The sequence below is a fragment of the Amphibalanus amphitrite genome, unplaced genomic scaffold (assembly GCF_019059575.1).
Source record: "Amphibalanus amphitrite isolate SeventyFive unplaced genomic scaffold, NRLGWU_Aamphi_draft 000176F_arrow, whole genome shotgun sequence".
In the NCBI taxonomy this organism is placed as follows: domain Eukaryota; kingdom Metazoa; phylum Arthropoda; class Thecostraca; order Balanomorpha; family Balanidae; genus Amphibalanus; species Amphibalanus amphitrite.
The window spans coordinates 795563-816023 of record NW_024881671.1 but is presented as its reverse complement, the minus strand read 5'-3'; the positions used below and the strand labels follow the sequence as shown (position 1 = coordinate 816023).

At 47.8% G+C, this 20461-nt stretch overlaps 1 protein-coding gene across 5 annotated transcripts in view; it reads left to right on the top strand.

Annotated features, from left to right (window-relative positions):
• Nucleotides 1-13105, top strand: part of LOC122383921 (probable sodium/potassium/calcium exchanger CG1090) — a 28537-nt gene extending 15432 nt beyond the window's left edge. For 2 of the 5 annotated variants that reach the window (XM_043370799.1, XM_043370797.1), the window contains exons 2-12: nt 3500-3624; nt 5175-5389; nt 6057-6170; nt 6708-6895; nt 7349-7521; nt 7958-7981; nt 8318-8417; nt 10095-10258; nt 11239-11340; nt 11673-11804; nt 12281-13105. In XM_043370799.1, coding sequence (XP_043226734.1) covers nt 3510-3624; nt 5175-5389; nt 6057-6170; nt 6708-6895; nt 7349-7521; nt 7958-7981; nt 8318-8417; nt 10095-10258; nt 11239-11340; nt 11673-11804; nt 12281-12480 — 1527 coding nt within the window. In that variant the 5' untranslated portion in view covers nt 3500-3509 and the 3' untranslated portion in view covers nt 12481-13105. Of the gene's footprint in view, nt 1-3317; nt 3382-3432; nt 3625-5174; nt 5390-6056; nt 6171-6707; nt 6896-7348; nt 7522-7957; nt 7982-8317; nt 8418-10094; nt 10259-11238; nt 11341-11672; nt 11805-12280 lie in introns of those variants that run through there. The other 3 variants (XM_043370798.1, XM_043370801.1, XM_043370802.1) reach the window with 3 other exon arrangements.
• The last annotated feature ends 7356 nt before the right edge of the window (nt 13106-20461 follow it).

The window sequence follows — 20461 nt, the reverse complement described above, 5'->3', positions numbered from 1 at the left end:
AACGCATTCCTGGGATAAGGACGCATTCCTGGCGTATTTTCTTTTAAAATTGCCGATAACTACGAATGGAGGCCGAAATCGGCCGTAAGGAGGTAGGCAGATAGGTTTTCGGACACGGGCTACAAGATGGCTATCTCAGTTTCAATCCCCATGTTAAAGGTGGCCCTTTTCCTTTAAGCACAAAAATTGAAATAGCAAAAAACACATCACCTTCGATTTGGCTAATTTTCATATATTTTATTGCCTACCATATTCTTAACAACCTGTGAAAAAATTAGAGTGGGCCATTCATAAGTTTTGAAGAAAATGGCACATATGCAAACGTATGTTAGCACGCGCAGTGGAGGGGGAAGAGTGAAATTCGCCCCACCCCTCCTGTTTTTCGCCAATATCTCATAGTATTAATGCGAAATTAATTATAGCTACCTGTTCAAAATTGAATTGCACATCTCATCGTGCAAGCAAGAAGAAAATCGGTTCACAACTGGTCTAGTAATATAGCGGTGTAAAGTGAACATCCTGTCGCCGCGGCGACGCGGCGACTCGGCAGCCGGCGCCGACCGCTAGCCGCCGCCTGAATTGTAGACTGTGCCGGGACGGAACGGAACGGTTCCGTCTTTACATCGCGCTCCTTACCGCTGATTACGTTCGATTCGCGTCAAATTTTGTGAGAAGACTAAGAAATATACAGGCAATCTTATGGTGTAATAATTTTGAAAATCGGTTGGTAAACAATTGAAATATGAACGTGTAAACACAAAATTGTGATTGCTGCGTTTCCCGCGTCGGCCGATCCCGCCTCAGCCGGCGACATGTTACTCTTAGCAGGTCTCTAACTGCCATATTTATTATTGGATTAACTAGAAATTCCCCATACATACTCAAAAATGTATATTCTTTCGTATAGTGAAGACAAAAAGACGTGAAGATATCGTTGCGTGATAATGTTTTCGTGGAATTTTGGCTTCATGATGCATTTCCACACGGCTCAAAATTCACCGCAAAATACCGTTTGCCTGAGACACTTTTACTATGGAACTTGAATGCTTGACTACGATGACTATGTATTTCCATTCTCGCAGAGTTTTGGATATCACTAATCAGCAATCATTCATTTCAGAAAGTGTACGGCCCTCCAAGTATTTAGTGGTAGGTTGCCAACATCACAATAAGCGATCTGCATTGATGAATACGTCTAATGGCTGTTGAAAACCATTGCCGAGGTGTGTGCACGAACCCTCTTCTCATTTCTATTGCCTCATTTTACAGGAGTGTCTCTGTCATTTAAAGTTATTACATCAAAAGCACATAGGCTAACCAGCCACTCTTTTGCTGGAGGGCCGTAGACAAGCAAGCATGTCTTGACTCTGTCTTTCAAGGTCACGCGCGGTTGCGTGATGTTGATGCATGAAAACGGCGTTTGCCGCGAGAGTTATGAATGGCCCACTCAAATTTTTTTCACAAATGGTTTTATAATTAAAAATCAAAGCCTTATCAATTGCCTACAAGACCCTGTTAATGTCATTTTGATACCAGAAAAGGAACCAGAGTTATAGACATTAAAAAAATTGATGTGTGGCATTTTTGGCTATATTCGATGAACTATATCTCAGCGATACTTTATCAAATTTCGAAAATATTATACGCAACTCAGTTTTGAACCATGCCCAGTCTGCCTACAAATTTTCAGAAAAATCGAAGGGGATGACGGATTTCGGTGTTTGATTTGACGTGGAATGCCCCAACTATTGACTCAACAAAGGTACGACATTTATTTTACCAGCACCGTGCTCCTCCCGCCAAAACACGTCGAATGAACTATAACTTGACCTCCAAAAGGCCATTGCCATTTTTTGACCTGCCAAGGTCCTGGTCGGAAAAGGCCAGGCTGCGTATCAGTCGATCCGCATAGTCGAGTTGAGCTCACCTCAGGCCTTTTGGTTGCGCTAGCGTGTTTCTATCAAAAGTTATTGTAAAAAAAAACTGCCGGAAACTTTTCATGGCCTGAGATGACCTCAGGGGCATATAGAGGAGTCATGGGTGGCAATTTTCCGATTCAGTGTGCAATGTTTACTTGTTATCCGATGTTTGCGGGTGTTTAGTTTGACTTCCGTCCAAAAGAGGCGCATTTCAGTTTTATCCCATTGACTTATAATGTAGTGGTCGTAAAATTGGCCTGATCTTAGGTCAGAAATATCAAAACTTTGAGATATATATTTTATACATTATATCCGTTTTCACGACAGGCCTTCTGGCCTGAAAGCATCTTTGCAACCCAAAATGACAACTTTTAAGAAACACAATGAACCTAATTTGACCAAATCTGCACCCAATCTGCACCAAATGTGTACCAAATGGCTATCGTGAAAACGGCTGTTGTTACTCTTATCAATCGCTGAAAGCTTCAAAGTGATTGTCTAGTCGGTGTATCAACGCTGAAACGTATTCTGAGGTAAGGTCACTTGATGTGATCTGTTACCTGACCTTGAAAGACCCGGGTCTGAAATTTTTAGAACATGTGCAGAGAGGGGTGTGATAAGGTGTGCCAGAAACGGTGGCGCTGCGCGCCGCCGTTTTTCAGATATTTGCGAATAACCTGAGGGGCGTTAAAACGCCCCGCACCCCAGCAGGGCGCGGGCAAATGATTGAGTCATGGGAAGTTTAGACCAAGCTCATTCGTCATCGATGGCAGCGATTTACTTCGAAGACGAACGGAAAGACGTGTAATGGTTAGCCTAACCATCTAAGCTGCCCTACCACAAATGCTGAAAAACATCACGTTTGATCAAAACAATAGAAAGTTGTACATCAGAACCCTAAAATGGCCTAGAATAATCTCACTTTTAGGGAGTCTAGAGGTCCTCGTTTTCTGGAAATTCGGGTAATTGACCTTATCTGAAAGGTCCGCTAATGACCTATAGTAGGCACTTAAAATTGGACACCACCGGCTTCGTATCGTCACAGGAAACACGCTCGTTTTTTTTTCTGCGTGGCTCTAGCAGACGTTTATGCTCCAGCCCAATCAGGGGCTAAACAGCTAAAGGGGTCCAACCGATCATTTCGCTACAGGCATGGCCGCTGTAAAAAGGCTAATACAGAAGTAAAGATTTACAAGTAGGTGTTTGCAATAGTTTTCACTGGAAACTTTTTTATTTTATCAGCAATGCTGAAAAAAGCATTTAGGGTTGTCCGATGTTTGCCATAACACGATGATGATGTATCAATCCTCGCAAAAGAGGTATCTACAATACTTGACACGCTTTTCCATTTTACCCATCATTTCATGGGAGCCCCGATTAAATGCTACAGCCAAGCCAAGCCAAGCTACAGCATGGAATATCGGGCACAATGCGTCGGAGCTGTCGCATTTTAAAAACCAAGGTCAGTGATCCAGTGGTTAAAGAAAACTCGCATGACATAACTATCAGAATACGGCCCTTCGTTGCGTCGGCCTGCGCTGATGGTGCTCAAACTAAGTGTTGACTCTCTCCATGGGCAGGCAACGGCTGATGTTCCGTCGAAGGCAGCGACTGCTGGCTTCATGCGGCCTGTTCCTAGTCTACGTGGCGGTATCACAGCTGGCAGCGCGCTACTCGGCCGGCCCTTCGTCAGAAACCCATCCAGGTGAGCTTTGAACATCAATCAACACCGCATACATAGGTACAGAACACGACTGTCACATTTCCGAACCATCTGATCGATTTACGATTGGATTGGTCCGACTAAAAACGAACTTTTGAAAAGGTGCGGCTCGGTGCTGCGTTGACTGTTACGGCGCGATGACGGCATGTTGAATAGGTTACGATTTGATATCCGTCTCGCGTTTTACTGCGCTGAGACTCTGCAGGAACTTGACTATGCAATAAATCTATACGGTAATCATGCCAGCTGCGGTACGTCGGGGCTATCATATCTGGGCAAGAATGCCCTCGACTGGAACGCTACTCGGTTTGACAGGCGGTCGTCAGAATGTAGGGAAAAACCCATGCATTGCGTCTAAAATTTATAAAAATGTACTTTGTTTGCTAATTAGGTGGATCAGAATCCATGCTGACAATTTTTGGTCATTGTGTGGTTAGTGACGTCATTTCACAATATAGTTAGGACTCCATTTCGGCGTAGCGCTGTCACGCACCTACGCGTCAGACCAGTCAGTCAGACAGGGACGGATCCAGGAAAACTCCAAGGGGAGGGTCATGGATCGAAGTGGTACCCCTACCTTTAGCTTAAATCAAGAACTCAACGGATTTCGACTACTTAAATTTGGTGGTGTCCTATTTTCAGTTTTTTTCTGTTTTATATCTTTTATTTTTGGTCAGTGTGCACCATGGTGCTCCTGCGAAACCGTTGGTGCCCCTGCTAGGCCGGTGGTGCCCCCGACAGGCCTGTGGTGCCCCCGGGCCCCAAGGGGGAGCATGACCCATGTGACACCCCCCCCCTTGGATCCGCCACTGCAGTCAGACAGTCCTGGACACGTGCCGCGGTGCGCAGTCCCTATCGAAGACGGTGCCGTCAGCAGCGAGCCACCCCTACTGTGTCCAGCTGTGTGACCTGCCAATGACACGAGGGTGACCCGACCAGTGACCCGTGTTGACCTGAGCAGTGAACCGCGGGTCTGACCTGACCGATGACCTGTGTCTGACCTGACCAGTGATCCTTATCTGACCCTGATCAGTGATCCGTGTATGACCTTGCTATGTATTGTTCACATAAACACAGGATAAAGACTTAACTAATGATAATGCAGCTGCACATTTCGACCTGCACGCGAGAGCGTCCATCGCTGACCGGCGCTCGTCCAGCTCTCCCCCGGCCGGGCCACGGCCAGCCGGCGTCACCTTGCCCACGTGACCGCCGCGGGGCAGGTCGGCCGCCGGCCTTCCCACGCGGCCGGCTCGACGCCGGCCGCCGGCTGCCGGTCGCGCCGGCCCAGCGTCAGTTCATACGACACTACAGACCTGAACAGTGGACGGTGACCCTTGCCTGGCCTGTCGTTAGACCGGGACTGACCTGACCGCTAGTCTGTGTCCGACCTGACCAATGACTAGTGACCCTGGTCTGACTGAGCAGGGTCCGACCAGACCAGACCCTATCCCATGACCGGTGACTAGTGACCCTGGTCTGACTGACCATAGACCCTATCAGACCTGACCGGTGACCTTTTGACCCGCCAGGAGGCCGCCGGCTGCTGCAGACGGTGGCGCTCTCGGAGCCGCCGCCGCCAGCGCAGCTCAACTGCAGTCGGCCGGCCATCGAGCGGTTTCCGTCGAGCGGGCTGACCCAGGACCAGCGCCGACATGGAGGCGTGGTGCTCTACATCGCCGCCGCGCTCTACTGCTTCCTCGGACTGGCCATCGTCTGTGACGACTACTTCGTGCCGGCGCTGGAGGTGAGAGGGCAGGAAAGAGGAGAGGGAGAGATGCAGGGAGGGAGGGAGGGAGGAGGGGAGGGGAGGGGAGGGGATAGAGAGAAGAGGAGAGGAGAGGAGGGGAGGGGAGGGGAGGGGAAGGGAGGAGAGGAGAAGAGAGGAGAAGAGAGGAGAAGAGAGGAGAAGAGAAGAGACGAGACGAGACGAGACGAGACGAGACGAGACGAGACGAGACGAGACGAGACGAGACGAGACGAGACGAGACGAGACGAGACGAGAGGAAAGGAGAGGAGGGACTAATGAAGGGAGAGAGGAGAGGAAACGCCTCTGCATGAGTGAAATAGAATACGATACATGCGGAGCTTGGACGACTGCTGTCTATGTAGGTATCTGTGCTGACCTGTAAACGGCGCACACCTTATGGAAGAGGCATGTCGAGACGAATAAGGCGATGGATGATTGATGGTCATGGTGAAGTGATAAGGGTGACAGTGGATGAGCACTGAGCGGTCTGACGTGTCGTACCCCATCCGCAGGTGACGGCCCACTCGCCGGATCTGAGTGAGGACGTGGCCAGTGGACTGACCTCTCGTGCCTCGTCCTGTTCCGCAGGTGACGGCCCACTCGCTGGATCTGAGTGAGGACGTGGCCAGTGGACTGACCTCTCGTGTCTCGTCCTGTTCCACAGGTGACGGCCAACTCGCTGGGTCTGAGTGAGGACGTGGCCGGTGCCACTCTGCTGGCGGCCGGCAGCTCGGCCCCCGAGCTGGCCACCACCACCCTCGGCGTGTTCGTCACAAAGGTGCCAACACTGACCGTCAGAACCTACCTGTATGTTATTTATAAGATGCTTGATATACCTATTTGATATGTAAGGGTATGCTCGTCGCATGTACCTAAAGATCCTCGTTAGTCCTGAAATGACCCGGAACTATCGTGGTGAAGGGAAATTCATGAGAGAAAGATTGATGTCAAGTGTGCAACTATAAAAATAGCAGAACCTGGATGACGGCACAGCAGGATCAACTCATTTACATAGCTTTTGTGCACTGCTCCTCCGGTCGTTTCTTGTTGAGTGTGATAACTAGGTAGGATCAGCGTTTCTTTTTACGTCCCGGTCGTCCTTTTTCTATTCACTCATTTCGGTGCATCAATTCATCATGCTCTCTCTCTCTCTCTCTCTCTCTCTCTCTCTCTCTCTCTCTCTCTCTCTCTCTCTCTCTCTCTCTCTCTCTCTCTCTCTCTCTCTCTCTCTCTCGCTCTCGCTCTCGCTCTCTCTCTCTCTCTCTCTCTCTCTCTCTCTCTCTCTCTCTCTCTCTCTCTCTCTCTCTCCCAATAGGACGACATCGGTATCAGTGGCGTCATCGGCTCCGCCGTGTTCAACGCCATGCTGGTCATCTCGCTAGTCTCCCTGCTGGTCGACGACAAGATCCGCATCAAGTGCTACCCCATGCTCAGGGACATCCTCTGCTACCTGATCTCTATCGCTGCCCTCCTCGCCGTCATCTACGACAACTTCATCGCGTGGTGAGATGATGGCACACGAGCTTGCCAGACGGGGAAATGTATAGGCCAAGCCAGGTTTTGGCTGGTATCCAACCCAAGCCCGTTTGAGTACGAGTCAGACAAGTTGTAATTCCATCATAAATCAAATTTTGAAATTGCAAACATTCTATCGTTAATTGTCGTGGTTACGGTGTTTTGTCTCAGAGAAGCTTAGGGTGGGTTTCTTTGAAGCGTTTCAGCCTGTGCAAATGCTCATTCATAGACCTCTACCGGGCCGGGTATAGCAGAAGACTATGGCTTATTATTCACACATTGTTGACCCTTTCCTCGAAGTTTGTTCTTATATCCTACGGCAGTGATAGTTCTGCTGAGTGTCTGTTCTCTGAGTGATTCCAAAATTTCCGAGTTTCCATAGTTGTCCTATACTGACAGCGGCTGTGAGTGTGACGCTGTGGCGTCGCCCCCGACCGCCAGGTACGAGGCGCTGGCGCTGGTCTCCATGTACGTTCTCTACTGTCTGGTGATGTGGAAGAACCGCGCCATCGAGCGCTGGATCCTGTCCCGCTATCTGAGCGCGCCCAGCGCCGAGAAGCGGTCACTGATGACGCGCGACCACCAGCCGGCCGCCGCCGGAGACTCCGAGGAGGGTGAGAAGGGCGCGCGCGGACAGGGCCAGGAGGTGGAATTTCAGAGAAAGTCGAGGCTTGAAAGAGGTAGGTACTGAAACAGACGTGTCCAGTTTCATCAGACATGCCGACGAGTTGATGTTTAAAGATGTTGTAGGTATAGGTATACAAAGGGAAAGGGTGAAAGTGAAATAAAATAAAAACTGGAAGCAATTAGGGTGATTATTCATTTACATGAATATGACGGCATTAGGCAAGCGGGATTGCTTGTGGTTTCAGAACCGTATATATTTTTTGTGGACCAAGTGCTTCAGAGCACTAATCCTGTCCAAACTGGCGGGGAGCGATAGGGCCTATACCTACCTTCCCCGGGAGCTGAACCCGAACGGCTTGGCCCAGAATCATGTTCAATGTTAGTTTTTTCATGAAATGATCGGTTTTATTGTCCCCGATGCAGCTCAAACTGAGGAAAACGAGGAAGGTGAGTGACAAGATTGCGTCGCTTAGGCCAGTTTTCAATAACCGAAATAATATAGCTAAAGGAAGAATTGCTCTTAGTACAAGCTGTACTGTATCTGCATTTCTTATTCCTTTTTCGATTCCTTCTTTGCCTTCGTCTCATCGACCCGCATCGAGAGGGCAACATCTCCCCCTCACCTCTCTATAGAGCAAATGGGATAGAGAAAAATGACCGGCTTATCAATGTTTTAGGCGACACGTCAAGACAGGGATCACAAACCAGTAGATGACGTCGGTTTGTTCCCAAACACCTCAGCGGTCATTGAACAGCAGCTGACCCGTGCGCATCTTACTGCAGACGCGTCGGAGGCGATAGAGCAGGAGATGACTGCCAATGTGCACGAGGTGCCGTATGACGACAACGACACCTTCCGCTGGCCGGACGGCACTTTCAGTCGGTGAGCTTCAGATTTATATATTTTGCTTTATTCAATCAAACACAACCGGCCAAACGTGGCATCCGTGACTCCATGACTATGAACCACTCATCCTCATTAAGCTTAGTGAATGGTGTGCCTGTGCAAATTCTCAGTTCCGATAGGCACACCATTTGACCTTTACTGTCTCACTATTCAGTATATTTTGGCAATCAGTGACACTGCTAGGAGTATTTTGGCATTTGTGTTGACAAACCGGTCTATGACGATGAAAGCGGTCAACGAGGGCTGTCAGCAATAGGGTCGGGAAACAACGCCCGATTTCTTGGCTGCTTTGATTACCATGCTGCACAATGCCTGCGTCCTTCGGCCTCGGCTGTCATTTCTTTGATTGGTTGTTGGCGATGTTTTCATCCTCTCTGCCTCAGATACGGCCTCGAGCCATGAGAGCCTGTCCTTAGCGAGTCGGCTGAATGATTGGGAGCGAGGTCTAGATCGGACGTCGACTATTTCTGTGGTCTAGCTTACCCATTGCCCAAGGCTGCCGAGCTCCCGCAGAAAAAAAAGAGCACTATGATAACCTGAAACGACTTTTTAGAGATAGGATATCTGTAGGATAAAATGCCAAAACTAGAAGCGATATCATGAACGATAAGCTATATTAACTTATCATGGATCATTGACATCTTATTTCATTCTAAAAGTAAATATCCAGTCATCCAAATTGTTTGGTAGATGCTGGATGCAGGCAGACGCCAGACAGTATGGGTAAAAATTTCCTGTATACGGAACAAGCCAAGGAGTTATGTCATACAGTGAGCCCAGGGATGCGATACATTTGTCAGCGCTCGCCGCGCACCCGATCGGGTTCGTCCCCGTTAAATGCACATCGTATATCCTTCGTTCACACTTGTGCATATGTCACCGGGGAAGTCACGATGTTTGGTCTGAATAAAGGGCACGTGTTTAAACCTTGGATGCAGACGAGAGGATAAGGGCACATGACGTAAATGGTTAATATGTGATCATAGATAACTTGGAATCAGTCACGCTCTCATTTCGTAAACTTAAGGCCGCCGTCCACTGCGACGGAATTCCGTCCGGAGTCCGTCCGGAATGTCGCCGCACGCTGGCCGCATCCGGTCCGGATGCGGTCCGGATACGGTCCGGATGCGGAGAGCTAATAAATGTTTCCTATCACTTATTACCAAATAAAATATTGCAAGTAACCAGCAGCAAATACTCTTGCCATTCTAAGGAAATAATTTTTACTTACTTCATGATGATCGAGTTCCAATTCTTCGTACAATTCACAATGTTTGACTCCGATACGGCCCCAAACCACGTCTGTTCCGGACGTTCCGGATGCGTTTTCCGCAGAAAAGTTCAACGCGTCGGACATCACTCTTCCGTCTCCGTAGCAACCGCATCCGAAACGCATGCGGAGAGCTGACGGAAAATCAACAGCTGATTGCCGTTCGGATGCGGTCCGGACGGAGCGCACACGGTTTCCGTACGGACCGGATGCGCCCATAGGGTTCTGTGTTAAATTCCGTACGGACCGCACGCGTTCCGCACAGTGGACGGCGGCCTTAACTATTCCAATAGCGATTGTTGGGGACGACTGGGTAAACACGTCGCACCCTACCCCCTCCTCCCTGACCTCAGTCACTGATCGTGTGACCCCCGGCCGGTCAGGGTGCTGCACGTGATCTCGCTGCCGATTGTGGTCGGGTGCTACCTCACCATGCCGGACGTGGGGAAGCGGCGCTGGCGGCCCTGGTACCCGGTGACGTTCGTGGTGGCCACCCTCTGGATAGCGCTCTTCTCCTACCTGATGGTCTGGATGATCACCGTCATTGGTGAGTCGAGAGGGCGCCAGCTTTTTTCGATCCATGAATGTATGGAAAACTCGCGATATAACCGAAAAAGAGCAATCAGCAGTGTTCATTTTGGGGAGACAAGTGACGGGATTCCTTTTGTGACTGTGACAGTGGATTGCGGGGGATCATTGAGCGTTAGCATGGTAGAAGGCCGTAAAGTGCAAATGACCCTTTAAATGAAGATGCATCGCACGTTGTTACGTTCGGAGGTCGTCCAGTCAGTAACTAACTATACCCCACTCGTCCCCTCCCCTCTAATAATCGAGCGCGGACAAACACGACCGCCCGAGCAGGGTCACCCCGGCGCTGTCCGGGCGGTTACCAATTGGAACGCCAGGCATCTGCCACTGGTTTTTCCTCTGCGACCGAGAGATATTAGAAACGTCAAAACCACGGAGCTTTGAACGATATCTTATTGTGTAATTTATCTTTTCGATGCATATCATTCCATTTCGGGCTGCTCAAGACAAAGTAGCGGACGAAAAGCTTCTGCTTTTAACTATTATATTTACGATTATATTTACTATTATACTTGTTTACTATTACTATTATATTATATAACTATTATATTTATATTTATCACATTTAGGTACATGTGAGCGCCTCGCGAGCCGATGCTCGCGAGGCCCTGCAGCTCAGACAGCAAATAACGAAAATGCTCAGAGTTTAAGTTTCCAAAAATAGCTAATTGAAACCTCTCGGCATGCCTACTTACACAGAGGTCAGTGTGGCTGGCTCACGTCTTTCCAGTATGGATTCATTGATGCCGTCAGACGGCGTCTCGCGTCTGCTGGCAGCCACATAATGGCATTTCCGCGAGGCCCTGCACAGCTCAGACAGGGGAGGGCAGGTGGGGTTGCACCAACTTCTTCAGCCGGAAAGTCACATCACAAATGGTCGGGTCTTGGGTCTGGCAGAGCCCGATCTGTGCTGACCTGCGGTCCTCTGTGTTCCCACAGGTTTCACGATGAACATCCCCGACACAATCATGGGTCTATCATTCGTCGCCATCGGCGTCTCCATCCCAGACGTGTTGGCCAGTGTGGCAGTCGCCAGGGACGGTAAGGTCGTGGGGTCAAGTCACAGGGTCATGTCACAGGGTCAGGTCACGGGGTTAGGTCACGGAGAGCAGGATGGGTGGGACGGATCTCAGATGGGTTAGTAGATTAGGCTAGATCGCGTAACCAGGTTTGATCGGAGTCCGGTCTGGGTACTGGGGCCACAAACGAGGTGATCGGCGGGCCACAGAAGGGGGAGCATCCACCGCTCGGTCGATGACAGCACACCGTACACAGCCCAGCTATGCACGGTCCAAGGGCGCTGTGCGGTCGCCCAGCCCCGCCCTCAGCCGCCGCCGCCACCCGTCTGACCGTGCCCGTCCGGTGTGCCGCAGGGTACGGTGACATGGCGGTCAGTAACGCCCTCGGCAGCAACGTGTTCGACATCCTCTTCTGCATGGGCGTGCCGTGGCTGATCTCGACGCTGCTCGTCTACCCGGGGTCGTACGTCAAAGTCGACAGTGGAGGTGAGATTTACATGTTCGATATTATGTAATTCACTGCTATGCCTAATGCATAGGCAGTGAAATGGAAGTGTTTTCTACGTTTTCGGGGCGCCTAAATACGTGTTTGTAGGCGCCATGGGTCCGGGTAGCACTACATTAGGGGCGGAACAAGGCGGAACAGAGTTTCTGAGGTAGACAGAATAAAGGTGTGAAAGAGATTTTGGAAAGTTCGTGTCGCAATCAGTGTAACTCTACCATTTCGTGGACGATTCGAGCCATAGCAGTTGGAACTTGACTCTTTGGAGCAAAGGTGACGATGCATCGAAGTCGAAGAATAGCGCAAGGCGAATAGCGTTCAGTCTCTGCCGCCACCTGGTGGCGGGAGTACAAACCACTCGTTACTACCTCACTCGAGAGAGGCGCTGTGTACAGGCCTCGCTCCCGAGTAACCTCTGTGGTGCAAACTGACGAGTGACGAACCTTGTGCCACGCCGCAGGGATGCTGTACTCGACCGTGTTTCTGTTTTCGACGGTGATCTTTCTGCTGGTGGCCACGTACCTGAGTCGGTGGACGCTCTCCAAGCCGTACGGCATCAGCCTGCTGGTGTGGTACGCCCTGTTCCTCTCGGTGGCCTGTCTGTACGAGATGAACTTCTTCGGTCAGATGACACTGCCCATGTGTCCCAGCCTGGCCTGAACGGTGGCCGGTGTTACCAGCGTGCTGCAGACATAGGTAGTCCGAGGGCTGTTGACCAGCTTCCTCGCTTTGAAGTCGATTAGCTACGACCTCAATCACATGGTCTCGAAGAAGAAGCGAGGTTTAAACGTTGTTAGCGAATATCTCTCGACTCGGCCGATATAGGTATCGGCAAAAAGCGATGAAACCTATTCGAATCTCATGTTGAACAATCCTTATTGACGTTATCAGGCGTTGGATATTACATTCCAAGTGAGTCCTATGTATGACCGCAGCGTGTTTGCTGAACGGTAGGACAGTGCCATCCTCAAAGCAGACTCGGTGGGGTCCGTCGTGTCAATGGCGCATACTACACGCATTCGTGACGGAACTATTGCTGTTGGATGGCGTCTGGAATTGTGTGACATGGTGGATCGGCGCTGCCCAAATACGATAGGGAGGGCAGGTCTGAGGTCATCGGTCTATTTTACTATCGGGGGTCGTGTACTATTCCGTGTCCTATGCCATATCTCACGTGTATTTCAAACGGTGTGGAAGGTTTCGAGCTCACTTTATGCTGCCTTTCGAATGTTGTACCAGTGTTCACTACGTAATGCATTGTTTCAATACCATATACCTGTGTGGATGAAGCTCTCTTGCTACTAGTGCCAATGAGAACTCAAAATTGCTATCAATTTGCGCAAAAGCTTCATTATGTTTTCAACCTTTGACGAGTCACGAACAAAATGTATATTGCAATTGCAAATGTACCTTAATTTCGGTGCATCATCGGGGTGGACGACAATTGAAAAGAGCCCCAAATTTAAGGTGATAAGTCGTAGGAGTTCGATGGTTAGCAGCGCTCTTGCGCGTAGGTGAAGTCACCGTCAAAATAAAATCGCGACTAGCCGGTAAACCTTTCTACCATCGTCATTGAGGTCAAGATATGATGCAGTACCGGCACAAAAAGGATCCAGGGACTCCACCCAGCACATCCTGGTGGCTCTGTGGAGCGCCATGGCGTGGGCGAGGGCGGGGGCGGGAGCCCGGCACCGCCGGCGCTCCCGGGGGCTATCTGATGACGGCGACTGACACCGCCGGCCCTGATGACACCGCCGCCGTGGGCGCTGACACCGTGTCACGGACGGTTCCCACGACACGCCCCTACCCGCGCTCCACTGACACGAAGTGCATGGAGCGCGCAGTCCGCACATAGATCGTTTGCAGTAAGCATTCGTCACGAGTGCCGTTATGATGAACCAAAAGGGTGACCAAGCGTAAGAAGGAACGAAATGTGTGAAATATGATGAAGTGCTGAAGTGCATACCTAGGTGAAGACAATTCACAGTCAAGTATTGGAACTTTGTTTCTGAACTCGAAATGCGAGTTAAAAGTCTGTTCCTCTTTCTAAACTGCTAAACCAACATTAGATGCTTCTACATGATCGGGTTATACCTGATGTGCAAACGTTTCCGGATTATCATTTGTGCCCGGCGATGCCTAGCTGAGGTGAAGGTCGCGACTTGTCCGAGTCCGTGAGGTTCAGGAACACTCCCACCGCCATCCCGGTATAATCAGGCTCTTCGCCAATTACCTTGGAGCTCTGCCGATGCTGCTTGTTTCCTGTTCATTTCAAACAATGTGCGCTCATTTCCTGTTCGTGTAAACCCATCGTCATGTCGCTTCCTTTATCTCTCGTAAACGTGCGAGTCATGAGGACTGTTGTATCTGTACTTGAATGAAGGTCCGAGGAAGCATTTCTTCGGCCTGGCGCATTACTGAGAGTGAGACGCATTAAAATCCCCTTTTCAAATACATGTAAACATTTAGTTGCAGCACTGTTTCAAGACACCCTTTTGAAATTCGCGACTATTAATTTTTTCTCTCGTTAAAATGTCATTTATTCCATCACAGAAAGTTACATCAGAAGGCCCTGGTTATTGGCCGGTAGTTAGTGGAGCACTGGAGCAGTAATCTTTACCCTCGCCGGTACAGAGGCAGCCGTGGGGCTGTCTCTATAAATGCTAATCCGAATATCTCTAGAACGCGTGAACTTTATTTTCCTGTTAGTGACCTGACCTGTGAGGTTACCATCCAACCGGATACATCAAGCGGCGGCCGATTCCTGATCTGCGCAATTAAAATGGGGTACCAATTGGCTTTCTCTATGTTCAGCTTACATTACACAATACACAGCATTTAGATGACCCGATTGGCAGGCAGCACGCCTGATCTCCGCAATGTCTGACATGTGTACCTACCTACTGTGCAGATCAGCAGGTGCATGGACTAAAATGCATCAAAAGTTTTCTAATTACACTATGCAACAAAAAATGAAAAATTTTCTGTTCCTGGAAAGCGACCGAATTTTTCTTATTCACTGGGTCCTATTATAACCGAAATGGGCATTAGTTTTGATCTGAAAATGCTTTTCCGGTTTTCAGAGACGATTTTCGATTTTTGGCCCCGAAATTCGGTTTTTGGCCCACCGTGTCCGATGTAATTGAGTAATCGACTCGCGGTAACTTTCATCGCCTTTCCTATGCCACAAGCTTTCGAATGATATCTGGTTTTGCATATTTGCGTGCAAAAATAACGTCATAAATCTATGTTAAAGTAAGAAAATGTTGAAATTTTGTAAAAATTTGACATTGTTTTCGATTTCATTTCAAAATAGAGGAAAAACTAAAGGCCCCATCCAAATTCTGAGCCCAGTTCCTTGAAGAGCATTCAATTTCCGTTCGGAAGGTACCTTTTTAGTGCATTTTATCGGATTCCTGTGGCGTCCAGATTGAGTTAACCTAAACACATATCCTAAGTCATATCACATAGCATTAACCTGATAACGTATGTTAACGCCATAGGATCAACGAGGGGTCAACTGAGGTCATTTTGTTGACCCCTTGTGACCTCGGGTCACACGCAGGAACTTACTTTTGAGCAGTCCTGTCGCTCAGAATCTTGATCTGTTGGGGGCCCGTTTTTCAAGTGACTCAATCTGGACGCCACAGTAAACCGATAAAATGCACTAAAATAGTACCTTCCGAACGGAAATTGAATGTTCTTCAAGGAACTGGGCTCAGAATTTGGATAGGGCCTTTAGTTTTTACTCTTTTTTGAAATGAAATCGAAAAAAATGTCAAATTTTTACAAAATTTCAATATTTTCTTACTTTAACATAGATTTATGACGTTATTTTTACACGCAAATATGCAAAACCGGATATCATTCGAAAGTTTGTGGCATAGGAAGGGCGATGAAAGTTACCGCGAGTCGATTGCTCAATTACACCGGACACAGTGGGCCAAAAACCGAATTTCGGGGCCAAAAATCGAAAATCGTCTCTGAAAACCGGAAAAGCATTTTAAGATCAAAACAAATGCCCATTTCGGTTATAATGGGACCCAATGAGTCCAAAAAAATCGGTCGTTACTCAGGAACAAAATGACTGTTGCATAGTGTTATCCTTTGAATGATCCAATGATCGTTTTTGTGATTCAATGATCAATTGGCTCATTTTTCATTCGAAAAATGACGTTCGATTTGTCATTCTAAAAATGACTTAAAAGTGAAAGGTGCTATAACTGAATGTTCACAGTGCCTCACAATACACCCGTGCGGTGTATGACGATCGCGTATGTAACTAAGTAGGGGAGACCCGGGAGGTATCCCGGCCAGGCCCGGGGGGTAATCCCAACCACCGCAGCCCGGGGGGGCGTTTTTCGCCCCCCCCTGTCTAACTCCGTAAATAAGGGAGCTACGGAAACAAAAGCGATACCAAACGAAAGGTCCTTACGAGACGATTCTAAAGCACCTAAAATTTTTGACCTCAGGTCAATTTTCAAGGTCAGAGGTCAAGGTCAAAGGCAAAAACCGGCAAATGTGTAGTGATCTCAAAGTAAGCCTTCTAGAGGACGGCAGGCTGCATCAAACCGGCAAAATTGGGTGTCAAACAAAAGAAGAGAATCTGAGGATTCCTAAAATGTGCTTAAAATTAAAGGTCAAGGTCAAGGTCACGGTCAAAGTTGACCTCAAACTTGGCACTTTTTCGCACATCTTGCGTGCTAGCTTCCAAGATGTTTTGAAATGTTTTGAGGCTTATCAGTTCCCTATTTGTGGTTCATCTTACGATACAAGGCTGCTCAAAGGTCAAGGTCACAGAAGAGTATCTGTAGATGCCGTTTCTATGTCGGCGGCGTTATTCGTGACGGGCACGAGCTACACGAAAGAAAATTTTGCTGAAGTAGAAAAGTAGGACGGAAATACTTTTGAACAAGTAAAAATAGGTTTAGAACAAAGGTTTTGAAAATAAGTATCGAAACCGCAAGGCAAGGAAGGAAGAAGTTAAGTGATATTTAAGTTTAATTGGTGTAGAATAAGATAAGCCTTTCATGTAGCCGCGGACCAAAAATCGCTTTTGACGGTGGTTGTGGTTGAGATTGTGTGCGTGAAAGAAGAAGAGCCTGTGAGAAAGACGGTGATAAGAACCAGTGTGAAGTGTGCTATGCAGACGAAAAGCACAGTGCTGACGCGTCTGGTGACTAAGCTGGTTCTCCTCGCAGAAGCAGGAGAATAACAACCGTCGAAGCGAACACTAAGTGACGCTCGGGCTAACGTGCGCCGACGGGGGCGGGGGTGTAGATGCCGTTTCTATGTCGGCGGCGTTATTCGTGACGGGCACGAGCTACACGAAAGAAAATTTTGCTGAAGTAGAAAAGTAGGACGGAAATAATTTTGAACAAGTAAAAATAGGTTTAGAACAAAGGTTTTGAAAATAAGTATCGAAACCGCAAGGCAAGGAAGGAAGAAGTTAAGTGATATTTAAGTTTAATTGGTGTAGAATAAGATAAGCCTTTCATGTAGCCGCGGACCAAAAATCGCTTTTGACGGTGGTTGTGGTTGAGATTGTGTGCGTGAAAGAAGAAGAGCCTGTGAGAAAGACGGTGATAAGAACCAGTGTGAAGTGTGCTATTTTGTGCCTGAGTTTATATTTTATTATATTACCGAAATATTACGACATCCCGATCAACTTTAGTTTAAAATAAATCAGAGTAAAATCACTCAGCTCAAGCCACCCGTAAAGCATTATCCAGCGCCTACAGTATCCCTGCTAGAGGCTATTTCACTGATACAAGTTAGTAGTAATAAATAAGACAATTTCGCGTCCAGAAGCTCTAAATGAAAGCTTAGAGGAAAATAGATGCCAGATTCGTGATCAGCGGGTACAAATCCATCATAAATGACCTCTCATGTGTCAAGGTCAACCAGAGGTCATTCGAGGTCACATGAGGTCAACATAAAACTTGACCTCTTCCGAACAAAATATATATCATTCTACGCGGCTTGACAAGGCGAGTGCGATGGTACCATTGCCGTAGCTCTAGGACCTTTTTTGTCGAAGTTATTTGCGAAAAACTAAAACCACATTTCGGGGTCGTTGACCTCACCTCTGACCTCAGGTCACCAAATCTATTTTTCTATTTTTCTCTAGGTCAAACGCTACACAACCGTGCTCGTAATTTGTCTTTATCTCTAAAACTATATTTTTAGCAGCTATTTGAAGTTTGCGTCTGTGACGCCGAAGCTTGCCGTGCAGGGGTCTAGAAAAATGGACCTTGTGACGTCATCAATGGGGCTAGGTCCAAAATTTTTACTTAAGAAGATGTCAAATTGATGGGAGAAAAGGTACTGAAAGTTTCGCTTTCCTATCCCTAAGCGTTCGGGAGCTATCGCAAATATTCGCCAGGGGGGGGGGGCGAAAAACGCCCCCCCCCGGGCCCGTGAGGGGTATGGGCCGGTTTTGTGAAAAGGCAATTTTCTTCCAGTCGGAGGTGGCTAGACCCGGTTTTTCACTCGGTGTACGTGAAATTGCCTTTCGCCTGCAAAGTGTGCCTGATATTAGGCATCTGGAATCAGCTATTTTATCTAGAGATAACTTTCAATAAATCATGCGCTTTTTCGATCCATCAAAATACACCGGGAGGTATGGGCCATGTCCCGGGAGGTATGGGCCGGTGCCATGTTTCATATTCTTTTCTCGATAATGAGAACAATACTCGTAGCTGGTATCTACCTTGATCTCTCTTAGAGCCCAGGAACCGTATAAGCGGCCAACAGCTTACTTCATCGGGGTCACGTGGGCACATATGTATTTTGGTAAACTCAATCTGCTCCATGAAATAAGATAAATAATATTTTTCTGTTCGAATGAAATTTGTAGTTAAATTTTCGACCTTGCGCGACAAAAATAAAACCTTTAAGAGGACATTCAATGAAAGCATCATTTTATTGCTTTAGGATCAACGTTGGTGGGTGGCCCGAACCTCCCGGTTAGGACGCCAGAATGTGCGTAGCGTCTCAGCTCATAATCTTCCAAGAAAGCTTCAAATTGTCTATCCAGTCTTAATTTGCATGCTTTAAACTTTATATTACCGATGGTCTGACATCATAAAACGAGCCTTGTTCAAATTTATCACGAATTTTCTGTATGTCCCGTATTTTACTCGAAGAGGGCAAAAACGCTTTATCGCCGCTCATTGCCAAAGAAGACTGAGGAAAATTTTGGAAATCGCGTAAGTTGTATAACAGAATGCGCTGCTACCAGTTTACGCTTGGTTTACGCGGTCAAATGTGTAAAAATACGCAACACTTCTTCAAAACTGCGATGGCCCATACCTCCAGGGGGCCCATACCTCCCGGGTCTCCCCTACATAGGTACATGCCTATTATCCACCTACCGATGAAAATTACTTTACGGTAAGATACAGAACAGTCTTGAACTTAATCATGTAGAAAATGGCAAAAATATGCAAGATACTCGTATAAGTGCTTGCAATATAAATTTATGAATAAATGAAATTTGTGGTCCATTGGTACACATATGTGTATAGCGGACAGCCAAAGCACTAAGGCATTTCGAGGCGTTTTTTGGTGACCAGTGAACAGTATGGTATACGTTCCATGCATCGATTTAAGAGCATGCTCCGTTTTCACAGGAATGGACCTAACATTTAAAAAAAGATCACACTTATTTTACCTGTTTCGTGACGGATAACTGATTAGCTGTGTTTCACACCAAAGATGCGCACTGCGCAGGCTGCGGGTAATGCTTTTAAGTTGTTTGTACGTATTTATCATTGACCACCGCTGATTTCTCGGACTAACACCCCTGTGGATGCCAACATGAAAACTCTATCAGGATCGGGGTGTAGCTCTGCGAAGGTAAACACTACCGAGGCTGTATTAACCCGCGCCGAGCCGGTGCTCGGCGCCAGCCGGGCCGGGCCGGGGGTGAATGAACACGCCCCCCCCCCGTCTCACTCGACTCCTGGGCCACGTAGCGACACGCGAGCGGCATTCGAAAGGGCGTCAAAAATAATTACCAAAATGCTTTGGTCATTTTGTAGGTCAGGTCAAAGGTCAGGTAGCGAGGGGTCATCAAACGTCAAATTTTGTCCATTTCAACAATTTTTTAGAACTGCCAACGTCTAGCACGGGAACCGATGAAGCTACAGCGCCGAGGAAATGCGCATTCGATATCTTTTTCAACGCCCTTTCGCCGTTATGCCCTCAGATGTGACCTCAGGTTAACGGTTTAGCCTCCAGAGGACAAAACTTCCAAAAATAGCCGTTTTATAAAAAAAAAAGTTGTCTGCAATAGCTTTTGACTCAAGCAAGTGACGACATTTATTGTGCCAGCATCGTGTTCCTCTCGTCAAGACGCATTAGAAGGAACTATGATTTCACATTGAATTGTCTTTTTGCCAATTTGACCTCAGGTAAAGGTCATGACCTGACCGGAAAAGGTAATGTTACATATAAGTCGATCGGTCCGTATCGCTGAGCTGAACACATCTGAGGTGTTTTCAACGCTTTAGCATGTGTCTATCAAAAGTTATTGTCAAAAACTCCTGGGGACCTTTTATAACCTGATATGACCTCAGGGACATACGAAGAGGTCACGGGTGCCATTTTTCGGTTCAGCTTGTCGAGCTTACCTTGA